A 15,877-nucleotide genomic window follows, 5' to 3' on the forward strand; every position below is an offset into this window, starting at 1 on the left:
CAACAATTTTACTTTTCAAACACAGTAATGATTTCTGAAAACACCTGCAAATGCTGCAAACAAGCAATTCAACGAAAGTCAAGGGTGAAGAGCCCAACTAAAACAAACACTGATATCCATGATGGTGACCTAAACCATTTTTCATTAAGACGTCATCATCTAAACCTCTGTTAATTCTCAATAAGATCTTCTGTACATGTGTGACAGCAATAAAGTCAATCTAGTTAGTAATAATTGAAGCTGGTGATGCTGTTTGTGAAGTTTTTAAATCAGATCTTGAGAGATTTAAAGTGGCTGAAGAAAGTTGTAGTGTTATGTTTCTTTCTTTCAGTGCTTGTTCACAGAAGGTGTTTGAATGATTTAAAGAATGTTTTAGGAACATCATACTAACTTTTAAATAACATTATATTAACATTAAGGAAACTGGATATTTTATGTTATTGGAATGTTACAAATAAACATTCCTAGAATGTTGGATTTTAAATCAAAATTAAGTTGAAAGAATGTTACATCATACATTTTTTGTAACATCTCTTAAAAATGTTCCTCTAACATCAAGAAAACTGGAAATTGTTGTATGTTCCCAGAACCAACACTGACTATTTGGAAAACGTTCTGGTAACAAAATTCTGTTAGCTGAAAAAAAAAAAAAAAAGAAAGAAACAAAGAAAACCTTCCGACTACCATACTACTATGATCTGGTATTTTCTGTAGGCTCTTAAATGACTGGTGATTTTTGTTGGAGCTGTTATCTAGTTGGAGATGGCAAATTAAAACTGTTAATGATATATTTCCTGAAGACTCTTGAAGGTCTAAGCTGGCCATTTATGACCAGAGTTGGACCTGGTAGCTAGTTAAAGCTGGTAGACCATCTCAGACCAATAATAAACCATCTTGACCACCTTTATCTGGTATAATCTGATATTTTCTGAGGGGTTTTAAAGGACCACATTAGACCAAGTGGGCTGGTAACTGGTTAGAGTTGGGTCTATTGATTTGGGCCTCCTTCGAACCAGCAACAAAATCACCTAAAACTGGATTATGATAATTCCTGAGGGTTTCTAAAAGTCATCTATTGTCCAAGGTGGATCTAGTAAGTACTTAGACCCACCCGGTAGACTACCTGAGATCAGCAACAAACTAATCTGACCACCTAAAACTGATATTATATTTTCAGTAGGCTCTTAAAGGGAGGGTTAACCCAAAATAAAAATTCTGTCATGGATTAATCACCTTGATAACATTCTAAACTTACATGACATTATTTCTTCCGTGGGACATAAAATAAGATATTTTGAAGAGCATTGACATTCATTGTATGGACACAGTGACATTTTTCAAAGATTACCTATGGCGTTCCACAGAAAAAAGAAAATCATACCCAGTTTGGAATGAAATGAAGTTATCATTTTTGGGTGATATGCCTTACGCCTTTTTTTATTGTTGTTTTGCATTAAATTGCATGCATTAAACAAGATTTGATTCAGTGTGCCAGTCGTGTACGTGTCAGATGCTCTTTAAGCAGGTTTGCTTCTTTAAAGTGAACATAGTGTTGATTTCAATCTGCAGCAGCCACAAAGCGTCTGGTCTAGTGCTCATTAAGATCATTCGAGATGTTTTAGATGTACCTGATCAATAACACACAGAATGGAGAAGTCTTATGTCAGTGTTGTCAGAGGCCGGTGTAAGAGTCATGCATGAGAGGACGGAAAGTCATTACTAAGATGTTTTTGTGCCCATATTGACATTTGGCACAGAAATCTCTGTCGAACACACACAAAAAAAATGGTCACATCTATCAAAGCCAAGACCACACATACACACACACACACACACTTCTCAGTGAGGTAATGAAATAAGCGGCCGTCTTCAAGGGCTGATAATGAAACTTCATTAGTGAAAAATTGAATGGTGCTCCTGAATCTATTTTCTGTGGCCTGCGACAGAAGAGGAGGACGTCCTTTCTTTCTTTCACTCAACTTTATTAGCTCTGATGAGCTTCTTACATTGATCATGTGCCCGTGGACACATAAAACACACTTACAGACAAACGCGTGAGGAATAAATAGATCTGAGAAGGTCATACAGTGTTCTAGTGTTTCTATAGAGCTCATTTCATTTGGCTCTCAGCGTGACGTGTTGGTCTCCAGCTGATGATTGTGTGTGGAAAGGTCACTGTAAGCAACAGCTCAGCTCCTCTGATACGCTTTTAATGAAAAATCCAACAATCCTCCAATGATTTTGGGCACGCGAACACAAAAAGCATGATTAAACATGACCATACTTGCTTAATTCATCAGTTACTGTGACATAAGTCTAACCTTAACTCTCTATAAAGGAATTCTAGTCAGCTAGATGGATGGTCATATCATTTAGATACGTGGTAAGAAATCTAAAGAAATAAATCCAGCTGACTAAAACAGCTTCGAAAAATTTCATTGAGTTTTTCTTTGACAGGCAGTGTAAATATCCTGAACGGCCTCCTATCCCATTACTCTCGTCTCCAAAGAAACTTTCTTTCTGTAAGAGTTCAGTTCAGTTCTGTGTGGCTCCTTCAAGCAAAGGGTCAAAGAGGGCAAAGAAATGAGCGGCTGTGGCCTCTTAATCTCTTAAAACATAAGTCTGGCTTATTAACGTAAGACCCGCCGTGCCATTCGTCTGATTAAATCCAAGATCGCTCATATTAGAAACTAAAACACTTTCCTTAATTGTATTTGTGTATTATTTCTCATCATACATATTGCTTAAAACAGCTTTATATTTCTGAATTACAGTAAGCCTTACAAACCCGCCAACATGCAAACCAAAGGTGAATGCAGCATGGAAAAAAATACCTTTAGATGTTCCCAAGGTAAAAACCTTCAGAATATTCAAGCTTTGTTCGGGGGTTGAACAAAAGATGCGGTAAAGAAGATTAATGTATAAATTCCTTCATTCAGAAAATATTTGCCATTCACGTAACCTGATGTGAACCATATAGTGCCTCAAACATCACAGATCTCAGAGCAGCAACACGACGATGATGAACTCGTATAAAGATGAATGTTGATCAGGAAGACAGATGATATAAATCCAGAGAGTTCAGGGCTGTTGCTCCTCGCTGTAGGAGTGGGCGTCCTGAAAGAGCTACCAAATTAACTGAGATGCACAGCTTCATCAAGGCCTGGACTGAACGATAGAAGAAATAAACGGTCATTCATCAGGTTGTTCTTTTTCTTTAGAAACTCTTTAGAAACGTAAACATCAATAAGACAATGGGAAGATTCTTAACAGTAGAAAAAAATGTTCTTTACACCTAAAAAAAAAAAAAAGGTTATTTAAAGATTTGAATACTAAAATGTTATTGGAAATGAAATGATTGTTCTATGAGAAAATCTCCATTAGGAAGAGATATTAATATTGCAGATGTGAATCATCAAGTGTGCTACTCTCCTGTGAGCAGCAGTCGTATACTTATGATGATTTACAAAATAAGTTTTCATACGGGGGACATCTGTTTGCATTCAAACATAGAGAGCAGCAACATGAGAGCACATTTATAGTCATTATTTCCCAGAATCCCCGGGGTGAACACGAGAGCCAGAAGACATCTGTCGGACACATGTACTGTAGATTCATTCACACGGAAAAGTGAAGTGATTGAAAGCAAGAAGTCCTGCGGTTCAGTGACTGAGAGATACTCAACAAACAAATCAAGACGCGTTTATTTAAAAGGTGCTGAGACTGTTTCAAAGCTGCGACGCATGAATAAATAGAAAAAATATCAGTTTTAATGTGATATTCAGAAATTAGATTAATTGAATTTCAGCTGCCGCTCTACAGAAGACAACTGTGTCGTTATTCAGCTCAATTTAGTTTAGTTTTGTCTTAATTCAGTTCAGTCCAATAACACATTTGTAATTTTCCAGATCAGTTCAGATCAAATTTTGTTCTGATGTAATAGTGTCAGTGCAGTTAAAGCCATGAAACGACTGAATATTGGTTGTCTTTTAAATAGGAGTAATATCTCTAACACAAATCAGATGATGTGAAGAAGATGAATTTATTACAAAACCATATTTAAAAAAAAAAAATGAAAGTAAACTTCTGCAGTAAAAGGTACTGTTAGATTGTTAACCCAACGCTCTAGCAACATTCTCTCAACGTTATCCATAAATATTTTTTTCAGCATAATTTGTTTAATGTTCTCTGGTATATAATACTGTTTTTAAAACATTAGCACAAAAACATTATTGATACTTTGTTATAAATAGTGTTTTCCCCTTTTCCCCTAAATGTTAGTTGGACATTTGTCTAATGTTTTTAAATGTTTACAAAATTTAATAAAACAGAATGTTTCCTTATTATTCATATAACCAAGAAAAATAATTCTAAAACATTTCATATAAAAGATTCAAGAATGTGCACTATATAATTTATCTAATTTGAAGCATTAAATGTGATCCAATCAATCGATCATTCATTCATTCAAATGCATTCAGATTATTTGGAATATATAATGCATTGTATTATAATATATTATAATGGAGAGCAGATGTTTGCTCACTTTTTATTTCATCAACATTCAATAAAAAAAAAAACGTAGTCATGAAATAAGAAACCTTATTCTCAAATCTGATCATCATGATAACTTTCTAATGCGGAAGACAAATATCATACTTTTCACTCCACTACATTTCTATCGAGGTCCTCGAAGTTAAAAAGTCATAACTGTGTAGCAGATGTTTTGTTTTACACAATTTTGCTAAATCAGTTCAATGATGTGTCTAATACACACCACAGTATTAACTTCTTATTATTAAAATATCAGTGTTAAAAAAAAAAAAAATGTTGGGAATACAGTAGGTGTTTGACTTAAAGCAGCACTGCTATGCCTGTGTAAGGCATTTTTATTTATTTTTCATTGGTTTTTAACATTCTAAAAGCTCTTTAGTCCAAAGATACAAGCTAGTCTGTGTATACAGTAGGCATAAAGTATTATAAGTTGCTTAAGTGACATAAAGTATTGCAAGTATTGCATACAACAATAACAAAACAGTGTGTTGAAGTAAAAAAAAAGGGATTAGGAATTTTACATTTGGTACTTAAGCACTTTTAAAAGCAAGTGCTTCTGTACTTTTACAGAAGTAAAAATGTACAGCTTTGCCTCGTAATGGAGTAATATTTGACCAGCAGTGTATCTGTACGTTCACTAGTGTACTTGATCCAGCTCTGACAGTGTCCTCACATCCTCTTTCCTCCTCCAGAGAGGACAGATTATGGGAACCACCATGTTGAGTCAAAACCACTTCTCTAAAGCTTTAACACACATCAACCCTCAAATTCTCCTGGTGCACATAAAACTGCTCAGGATGTCACTGTGCTATCAATAAACCCTGTTTATGATCATCTCTCCGGCTTGAGATGAGAACAAGCAGGAGTTATTTGACATATTACATGACTGCAGCGAGGGAATCTGCATTGATTTAAATACTGCTGTGAATCTTCGCACCTGCACCTGTACAAGTCAAACACATGCAGGCTGTTCAGCAGAGAAGATCATCAAGATTCATGTGCTGACGGGTTAAGAGCTTGTGAGGACTGGTCACGTGTCTCCATGGTGACAGGACGTCAGGGACACCTGATTTTTAACAGAAAAAATGACTTGATTGGGTCTTGATTTGTCAGTGATGTGGCTCCCTCATCTGGCCAATGAGACAAAAACGCAAAAAGGAAAGAAAACGCAAATCGAAAATGATTTCAAGATTAAAGAAAGAAGTAATAAAAAAAAGCATAAAAAATGGGGAGACTGATATATAAATTAATAGACTATTTATCTAGCTACTAAAATATTGTAGCAGGTTTGATTTATACAAATATGACAACTATGCTCCTGTACACAAAAGACAATATCTGATAGACTGAATAATATCCTCTAATGATTTGTTATTAGGATGTGTAAAGAGTGGGGCTTTTCATTTATAGCTTTTGGGCCTTTTTAATATTATTTTGGAAATAAATCACTCACTCAGATTAGAAGAAGCAAAACAAAAGCATTTATGTAAAAAATAACTAAGTTTAAGGGCTGTAGCCTAATGTCCTAATACACAGACTAGTTTATTTTGACCTTGATAGGGGTTGATGGATTATACATGTGGTGATGGATATATAGGCTAGTGCATGAAATCATCTTGATTAAGCTACTTTTATTTCCATAAATCTTATTTTTGAACAAAATAGTTCAAATTGCAGCTCACGGTTTCATGTCTTTTTGCATATTTACATTTTTGTAATGACAAAGGCAGCAGGTAGAATTCCAATCAGGTCAAGCAACAAAAACTTTTCATATTTTGTAGAATAATAATCATGTTCGTGCAGTGCACGCGCACACCTTCCCGACATGACACAGCGCCCTCTGCTGGACACATTACACACGGCTCCTCCAGTGCTCAGAGTTCACAAAAACCCTCCTCAAATCACGATATTATGATACAATATTTTACAAAAGAACAAAACATACTTGACTCCACAGTGAAAGTGAATGTGTTTATTTCAAACGTGCTTGTTCTACTCATGCTACATACAGCGTGATGCTAGTGTATTTTAGTCACTCTTATCATTTCCTCTAGAGAGATATTTTCTTGCCAGAAAGTAGAGTCCAGCACAAGCTGCGACCGCCAGAAGAGCTGCACCTCCCGCTGCTCCCAGTAACCCTGCTGGTTCTGGTCGTGGAGCAGCCGAGGCCATCATCATCGCTGCTTCTCCAACTCCTGCAGATCTCCGCACATCTGCTCTTTCTAACGCTGCTCCTCCGTCTACAGCTCCAGCTCCTTCTCTTAATACTGCTCCAGCTAAAACTAACACTGTTGCTGCTGCTAAAGCTATCGCTACGAAGACGTCACACTTCTTGAGCCAGAGATCTCTCCGAGTCCTCTTGTAGTCGTGCTCAGTGTATCTCCTGTCTCCATTCCTCCTCCTCAGAGACTCCATCTTCTCCAGAAGCTCGGTGACTTGAGCTCGATCTCCATCCTTGTTATTAAACACATGAAACCCTCCTGAACACTGATGGACTACTGACCGCAGCGCTTCACAGTCTCCCAGATGATCTTCGACTGACTCGTGTAACTGATCCGCGTGAGTGAAGAGCACTATTGTGTGTTTCAAGACCTTGGCTCCAAGCTTCTCCTGGACGCTCTTCACAGCTTGGTGTTTCTCCTTGGTGAACGTCTCACCCAGTTTGATCACCAGCAGAAACACATCGAGCGGTGTGTTCTGTACTATCTGCTCTATTTGTGTCTGCACATCTGTAATCTTCACAGCGGTGTCGATCACAGTGATCGCTCGTCTGTCCACCACTGTTTGTGCTGATGCACAGGTTTTGGTCTCAGATGTAAAATGATGATGTTCCTCGAATGTCTCTCTGTCTCCACCCAGGATGGTGTTTCCTGAGGCACTCTTCCCTGCTCCAGTCGGACCCCACAGCACAATATTGAGCTCTGAGACTACAGGACAGACAGAGAGGTGGACATCACGGATGTGTGCAGGGTAAGACAGACGGATGTTGGCATGAGTTACTCACACTGTGGAGGATGAGACATGCTTCCTCGCCTCATCTTGAGCGTCTGGACCACGAGGGGACCTCTCTGTGATTTTAAAGACATGGATCTGCATGTTTACTGCTCTGCTATTTCAAGCCTTAACAGCACAATATCCTGTTGTTCTGCTCCTTATTAATGTAAAATAAAATGTTCAATCACAAATTAAATGTTTGTCATGCCAAAAGGCTATAATATATATATATATATATATATATATATATATATATATATATATATATATATATAGAGAGAGAGAGAGAGAGAGAGAGAGAAAGATAGATAGATAGATAGATAGATAGATACCCTTATGAAAAAGTATACGTAGTATATGTAGCAAGTATACAAATACCAGTGTCCTAGTAGTATACTTGTAAGTGTACTGTTTCAATACTCATTGGGACTAAATTGGCCCACTTTCTAGTATATAAAAGTATACTTTTAAGTATAAGAGTAGCAAACTTTGAGTACTCAACTAGTTTACCTCTATGTTTGTAGTTTACTGCAATTATACTAAAAGTGAACTGGTCGGTATACTGACAGTTTACTTTGTATACACTTTGAAGTGTAGTCTCAGTAAACGACTAGTTTAGTAGTTTTATACTTCAAGTATAGTCATAAGTTTTCTTTAAGTGAACTTTACATCATACTTTAAGTATACTACTATGTCCCTATTTAGGTTTTAATGCATATATATTTTGTTGCATGAACATACAAAACATCTAAAGAAAGAACAGGGTATCTGCTTGTAAACTAAAACATTTTATTATAGCTTCATGCATTATTTTTTTAAACACTTTTATGTGTTTCATAAAAAATAAAGAACAATTTTGTAAATATAAGTCAAGTTTACTTAAACGTCATTTTAAGTACATTTCTGAAAAGTAAACTAAAAGCTCTTTCCTATTTTTTAAAGGAAGTAACGTTATACGAATAGCACACTTGAATAAACTTTTTCGTAAGGATAGATAGATAGATAGATAGATAGATAGATAGATAGATAGATAGATAGATAGATAGATAGATAGATAGATAGATAGATAGATAGATAGATAGGCCAGAACTCGTAGTTTGTTCACACGTTTGTTGTTCTTCGTGTTCGATGCGATCTAAACGGACTGAACATTGACAGACGCGTGCTGCAGTTCTGTGGAAGTTTCCATCAGTTTACGTGTTATCTTCTACTCACCTACGCGTGTAACAGCTCCATCACGCTTCTCTTCATGGGTTTTATTTGCACGCAGTTTTGACAACAATTGAAACTGAAAGCTGGTGGTTTAACGCGGAAGTTGTGTTTCTGCCAGGCTGCAGAAACTCTGCGTGATCCAGTGTTCAAATGGAGGGAAACCTACATTTCAGGTTGAGTAATGTATGAGCTGAATACAAAAATTTCAATATACAAATAATTGCACATGATTTTCTTGTGTTAGTACTTTTATTTCCATACATTTTTTTTATCAAGATAGAAAGCAGCTCAATGTCACTCACTTCAAGCAACAACTATTTCAACCCTCAATTTTAAAACCCTAAGCTACAAATAAATTGATAGAAAAACTACTGTTTGTACCCAGAAATACTGTCTTGCAAACTCTCGATGCACACAAGCGGCTCTGCGCGTCCACGCATGCGCGCACCTTCAGTGCACCACAGCGCCCTCTGCTGGACACCGAGAGATCAGGCCTCTCCTGTGTTCAGTGTCATTATTAGTGTGTTAAAACTACAACAACAGAAAAGGGTCTGTTTTGACGCATCTACCAATATGGTAATATAACAACTTAAGCTAAATTAATATATTTAAATTAAATTTGCACTAATTCTGTGTTGTTATATGCTTAGTTTAGGAGAAGTCCAGATATTCTCAGCACCTAAGCACAAAACAGAAGGGCTACAAGTAATCTGTGCAACTCATTCACTAAATGCCCTGATTACCTCAACACTAAATCAACTACATGCACATCTGTAGAAACTACAGTAGATCTGACAATATTTCAGTCGCTGATCAGTGCCGATCGTAAGTTTTCCAGCAGAAATATTACAAAAAGAACGGAAATATAATGAAAACTGAAAGCATAGCACCAAGTACAGAAGTCCTGGGTCCCCATCAGTCTGTGTCTTGGTTTATTTTCTTCTGCGATGCTCCACAATTTGGTTATAAAAGTAAAACTTGTTTTAATTCTGTCCCCTCGTAGCTTTTCTGTGACCCCTGACCCTTCTGTCAATCGAACCCAGCAAAGAGTCAAAAATATAGAATTTGTACCATTAAAAAAGTTTAACAATACATACAGATTGAATGCAGCAATGTGTAAAAACCTTAAAGCAACACAGACTGTTTTTGTTTGTGTCTTAAAGGAACAGTTCAGTGAAAATGAAATTCTGTCATGATTTTACTCACCCGAACAAAACAATTTAATAAAAGAAAAAGAAGTGACTGTTCAGAGGAAATGTTGAGTTGGTCATGATTGAGTAATGTGAGATTGTCCAGAACTAATATTGTGGAAGTGAGAGCAGCCTCAAGAGGAGGCCAGAGGGACGGGGTCAAGAGGTCAAAGTTCAGCTGAGCACCCGGATGCCGAAGTATTTCTTCAGCTGCTCCAGGAAGACGAAGGTCAGGACCGTGTGAGGAATCAAGCGGATCCCGGCGGGAACTAAACCCTGTCGTGTGATTGGACGGAGGGATCAGGAATGAGAACGATCTCGGTGTTTTATGAATAAATGAAGTGTAATTGAGTGAATCTAGTACCTTGTAGAAGGCTAGTGGTCCCAGTTTGGCAGTTTCAGTCAGGCAGTGAATCACACCCTAATATACAACAATACATCTGATCGATGAGCAGTAAAGATAATGAGACGATAATAATCAGAAAGAGAGGAAACTCACTCTGTATTCTCCTTTAGAGTTCATCAATCTGGTCTTTATTACATCCAGCGGCTGGCAGAGGAACGTCGCACAACCCCCCTGAAGAGAGAGAGAGAGAGAGAGAGAGTCACGACATTAATATCTGCATTTATTTAAAGTTATACATTTATCCACAAAAAAAATAAAAATAAAATAATAATTATATATATATATATATATATATATATATATATATATATATATATATCTCTACAAAAACATAAAACTATAAAAAACAATTATAAAATATTATACGAGTTTTATAAAATAAATTTACACAAATGTATTATGCACGTTTATGAATTTTCTTTTTATAAATGTTATACAATTTAAAATGATTTATAGATTACTTTATCAGTTGTATAGATTAATTTATCAATAACTTAATGTAAATGTAAATAAATTTGTAAAAATATGTAATAAATAATTGTATAATACAGATTTAAATTCAAATTTATATATCACATACATAAAAAACTATAAAAATAATAATTCTAAAATATTATAAGACTGTTATAAAATAGATTTACACAAATATATCATGCACATATTTATGCACATTTAAAAAAAGTAATAACGTTAGACAGACAGATAGATAGATGATAAAAGCTATATGTCCAATACTGTCCTTTAAATATCAGGTATCAAGATTGAGCAATGACTGGCCAATCAGAGGCTCCGATACTCACAGCGATGAAGCTGGACAGGAAGTGTGTGAGTATATTATCTCCCATGAGTCCTGTGCCCAACACCAGCTGCTTGGCCTGATCATAACACGCCAGCTGACACAGAGAGACACAGTCAGGGTCATTTCATCATCAAACTGAGAACCTTCCAGTGGATTCCCATCATGCACTGCGGTCTCACCTGTCCGACGGTGACCAGGGCTCCTCTGCTGGACGCCATAGAGGCTCCTGAAAACAGCTTCCTGGTTCCCTCTGAGAGAAACACGTGTTCAGAGACACATTCAGACATTTCCAGATGATCAGAAAAGATCTTTACCTTCCCGCCAGACACGGAAGAGTCCGTCCAGCGCGTGTTTATAGCTGCGAGACACAGAGATGATTCAGATTAATCAGGTCAGGACCGTCTGGACGGTCTTTAGATCTACACACACTCACTTTCTCCTCTGCTCGGCGGGAAGCTTCATATCGTTCTGCATCCTGTGGAGATAGATCACTAACATGAAAACACTCACAATACACACACGCTCACAACACAAAGCTCACGATACACACCGGACGTTGACCATATCCGCTGGAGTCCCGATGAAGCCGCCGGTGAAGCCTGCGCAGAAACACACACACTGAGTCAAGCACAGCAGGTCTACATCTACACACCACATCTTGCAATTCTTTAAAACCTGCCCTCTTCAGATCTGTGATGGTGTTCATCAGGAGGTGTTTGGTGACTCTCTGTTCTGCAGGTGTGTGTGTTTACCTCCGAACGCTCCCAGCAGCACTTTCTGATAGAAGGGCATGGGTCCCTGACCGCCGCTGCCCATCACATCCCTGACCGTCTCATAGATGGCAAACCTGGTGAGAGAATACGACATCTACGAGACAGACAGAGAGATTCATCAGCATCACGTGTGAAACACTAACAATCTCTCACTCCTCCTGTACTTCAGGAAGAGTTTCTGATATATTCAGTGCAGTGTATGAGCGAACGGTTCAAAAATGTGTGTTAGGCAACACCTCACCTCACAATATCCACTTTAGTAGAAGAAACCTGTCGAGCTGCTTAATTAAGGTTTCTATCAAATGCATGACAGCTTCTGTGATGTGTTTATGTTGTTACACAAAACCAAATGCCATTTCCTTTCTAGAAAATACATTTAATCAGCTGCATTTGATCTACATTAGATTACTATTATAACTTTAACTGTCGATTTATTTGGAGAATATGTCCAAAAGGGGTTCCCCATTAAAATATCTGCTGGGGATAAAATACACGTGTTTTGGCGGGGTTCCCCTGGTACAATTCATATTTTCGAGGGCTAAATATCACGTTATTGAAGTGGTTGTTCGACCCACAGACGTTTCAGAGCCGCTGATCTGGGGTCAGGATCTGATCTGACCTGTCTGCAGAGCGAGGCGCTGAGGCCGTTATAGAGCGCCAGCACACCGTCGTTCTTCACCACGTGTATGGCCAGGCCAACCATCCTCATCTTCACCTCCTGCTGCGTCTGCAGGTGCACCTGTCAACAACACAACATCACAGCAGCGGTCAAATGAACATTTACAACAGTAGTTCAGAAGTTTGTGTCTCTTCTGCTCCCCAATGCTGCAGTTATAAAAACAGTAATGATGTGAAATATTACCATTTAAACTGTTTTCTATGTGAATCTACTGTAAATGTAATCCATTCCTGTGATCACAGCATCATTCCTCCAGTCTCCAGTGTCACGTGATCTTCAGAAATCAGTCTAATATACTGATTTAATACTCAAGAACCATTTATTATTATCAATGTTGAAAACAGTTCAATATTTCTGTGGAAAGCGTGACACATTTTGTTTTTCAGGACTCTTTAAGGAATCCAAAGGTCAAACGAACTGCATTTATTTGAAATAGAAATCTTTGGTAACATTAGAAATGTCTGTACTGTCACTTGTACTCGATTTAATGCATCCTGGACAAATAAAAGTAGCTCTAGTGCGTGTAGAATCTGATTATACTATGCTCACTTGAGCAATAAGTACCTGTTGCAACATGCAACAGATTGTAACAAAATCTTACAAACACACACACACACACACACTCTGTGAGCTGTTTGAACAGAGGCCAATGGTCGCTCACACCAGTTCACCAACAATAACGTCACGTCTTTCTGCTCAAACACTGTAATTATTTATTAATGCAGCTGTGCATGTGTGACTCAACAGTCAATCTCAAGATCATGTACACACACAGAAGTAGGTTTGAATCTTGTATTGATGATTTGAGCACACACACATTCAGACTGTCAGATCTCTGCAGGGTGACTGGGTGACCTTCGTCTCAAGCAGCTCTTCACAACTGTTTTTGGCTTCGGTCAGTGTGTGTGTGTGTGTGTGTTATCTGTGGCTCTTGTTTTGGCTTTAGTGGAGAGCAGAAAAACGGAGATAACTCAGTGTGTTATCACAGATAAACAAGAGAGCACTCAGACGATTTAAGACAGAGGACACACACGGGACGGGGGTCTCTCAGTAGCTCTCTCTCTTTCTTTGAGTCATTCATTGTCGTCTCATTCACAGGACACCTGATATCTGCTCTTTGTGAAACTTTTGGGGGAAAAACCAGAGTACAAGTATGCTCTTAAGAGCAGAGGTGCACTGAAGGACGAAGCAGGACAAGATAATCAATGTCCTCCAAACCGGACTCAACTGGGTGCGCACACAAACACACACACACACACACGCGCACGCAGATGGCAGACATGTGCTGATCACACACGTCTGTAACTCATGAGGAATCTGCACAAAAGCATGCCTGGACTGCCAGCTCGCTCACACACACACACGTATTTGATGATATGGCATGATAGTGAACTGTACGGTTCATGTCCCATTAAGAAGCACAGAATGAGCCGATCCTAAAATACCACTGGCCTTTAATATAAACGTACCACATACAGAACATTTGCAGCCTTTCTTTTAGAGCATGCATGTGAAACGCATAATTATATCTCTGGAAAACAATTAAGACTCCCGTCCAGCTCTATTATAAGACCAAATGACTGTTTCTGGGAACTAGAACAAAGTTGTGACTGTAGAGTCCTTCAGGACCTGACCCCCGTCCTGTTATAATGTGATTACACACTCATTCATTTGGTTTAATTATATAGAGCATCACATGAGACTGTTTTAAACTGACCCCAAACCAGATCACAAACTTGTATAAAATTTTTTATAACTGACAGGCAAAATCTCTCAATATTAGTTCACTTTAGAAAATTAGATACACATAACGTTGCTTAAATTAAATAAACACTTATTTTATACAATATTTCACCAAAATTCACTGAAATATACAATTTCTGAGACTGTCAGTGTGTTTTGGAATGGACAAACCCCTTCTCTGATTCATCAGACATAAAATATTGATTATAATTTGAAACAGACAAACTTTTTAGTGTTAATACAGCCATGTAATCTGGTTTACGTAGATTACGTAGAGAAGATTACAAGAATAAAGTCAAAATTATTAGAGAATAAAGTTGTTATATGCCTACTATGAGAATGAAGCCAAAATATTTTGAGAATAAAGTCAAAACATTTTCACTTTAATCTCGTATATTACAACTTTATTCTCAAAATTATTTGACTTTAATCTTGTAATCTTAATTTAATTTTTTCTTTTTTTTTTTACGTGGCACTAAAATGCCGTCATACTAAACAGACAACCTTCATTCAAATAATATTATGCTGCTGTTATCAAAATGGTCAAATGTTATTTACCTGATTTACCAGACATAAATATTCATCACACGTTGATATGGCTATCGGTAGAATTTGTGACACACATTTCAAAGATGATGACATTGATATTATTAATAATAGTATTGTCCAATTTGTTTTACGTAAAACATTCATTACAATTTTTCAAGGAAGTCAGCAAATTTATATTATTTTAAGTGTTAAATTGGACAGATATGATCGGAATTATCGGTCTGACCGATATCTCGCTCTGGAGGTTGCCTACTGTTAGCGAGAGCCACATATGTCTAACTATGAATTGTCCACATGAGAAACTCCTTTCTGTTCACTCACACCCAAACCCTGCTGGGTGAAGATGTGTCTGGTCTGTCACTCTCACCTTGAGCAGGTCCAGCGGGTGCGTGCAGCAGGCGGCTCCGCATGACGCGATCCCACCGAAGTACCAGCGCGACATCCGCTGCTCCGCCATCTCTCCGGTTACCGTCAATCTCTCTCTCACTGGTTCTTAACCTGAGCTACGCAGGGAGGAGTGCGCGCCGAGTGTGCGGATGATCTCGCTAAAACTCCGCGAGGTCGCAAGGGCACCGGTGATCCCGATAAGCACGAGACATCCCGAGCGCGTGGCGTGCGTGACCAAGGCGTGACCGCGGACAAACAAGGTTCACGAGCAGCCAATTGCTCGCGCGGAATCTGGAACGGCCTCCCGGTGCGCCAGATCCACCTCCTATTGACTAACAAACGTTACAATACACACAAAAAGAGAGAAGCATGAGTCTGACTGCTCGGCGTTCATTGAGAGCGAGCTCGGGACTCTTAAAGAGACAGTATACACTGAGATACTGGATAGAGTGCGCTATATCACTGCACTGTCACTTTAAGAACAAACACTTCCTCGTTCTCACGCAACGTCGGGGTGGAGCCACTGCACTGACACAACGGAGCTGCAGTTCACCAATAAACTTCTGCTCTTGAGACATGTAGCCTGCTTAC

The 15,877-nt window shown here is 38.2% G+C and overlaps 2 protein-coding genes across 2 annotated transcripts; both read right to left on the reverse strand.

The window, feature by feature from the left end:
* Nucleotides 1–6,511: 6,511 nt before the first annotated feature.
* LOC113097106 (GTPase IMAP family member 2-like) lies at nucleotides 6,512–8,851 on the reverse strand. The gene is made up of 3 exons (XM_026262311.1): nucleotides 8,764–8,851; nucleotides 7,559–7,622; nucleotides 6,512–7,481 (listed from the first exon to the last, which is right to left on the reverse strand). Exons 2-3 carry the CDS (start codon nucleotides 7,590–7,592, stop codon nucleotides 6,583–6,585), a joined length of 933 nt encoding a protein of 310 aa, XP_026118096.1. The 5' UTR covers nucleotides 7,593–7,622; nucleotides 8,764–8,851; the 3' UTR covers nucleotides 6,512–6,582.
* A 165-nt stretch (nucleotides 8,852–9,016) lies between these two features.
* Nucleotides 9,017–15,635, reverse strand: LOC113097108 (mitochondrial dicarboxylate carrier-like). The gene is made up of 11 exons (XM_026262312.1): nucleotides 15,267–15,635; nucleotides 12,548–12,667; nucleotides 11,908–12,022; nucleotides 11,706–11,754; nucleotides 11,589–11,630; nucleotides 11,470–11,513; nucleotides 11,335–11,405; nucleotides 11,157–11,249; nucleotides 10,450–10,527; nucleotides 10,315–10,371; nucleotides 9,017–10,226 (listed from the first exon to the last, which is right to left on the reverse strand). Exons 1-11 carry the CDS (start codon nucleotides 15,354–15,356, stop codon nucleotides 10,125–10,127), a joined length of 861 nt encoding a protein of 286 aa, XP_026118097.1. The 5' UTR covers nucleotides 15,357–15,635; the 3' UTR covers nucleotides 9,017–10,124.
* Between the last annotated feature and the right edge of the window lie 242 nt (nucleotides 15,636–15,877).

This window comes from Carassius auratus, unplaced genomic scaffold (genome assembly GCF_003368295.1).
Source record: "Carassius auratus strain Wakin unplaced genomic scaffold, ASM336829v1 scaf_tig00216111, whole genome shotgun sequence".
Taxonomy (NCBI): Eukaryota; Metazoa; Chordata; class Actinopteri; order Cypriniformes; family Cyprinidae; genus Carassius; species Carassius auratus.

Coding starts and splice junctions, on each gene's coding strand:
- LOC113097108 (XM_026262312.1), bottom strand. CDS start 15,356: ATGGCGGAGCAGCGGATGTCGCGCTGGTACTTCGGTGGGATCGCGTCA. Junction 11,631..11,705: donor GCGGATATGGTCAACGTCCG/GTGTGTATCGTG, acceptor CTATCTCCACAG/GATGCAGAACGATATGAAGC. Junction 11,514..11,588: donor CCCGCCGAGCAGAGGAGAAA/GTGAGTGTGTGT, acceptor TGTGTCTCGCAG/CTATAAACACGCGCTGGACG.
- LOC113097106 (XM_026262311.1), bottom strand. CDS start 7,592: ATGAGGCGAGGAAGCATGTCTCATCCTCCACAGT. Junction 7,482..7,558: donor CATGTCTCATCCTCCACAGT/GTGAGTAACTCA, acceptor TCTGTCCTGTAG/TCTCAGAGCTCAATATTGTG.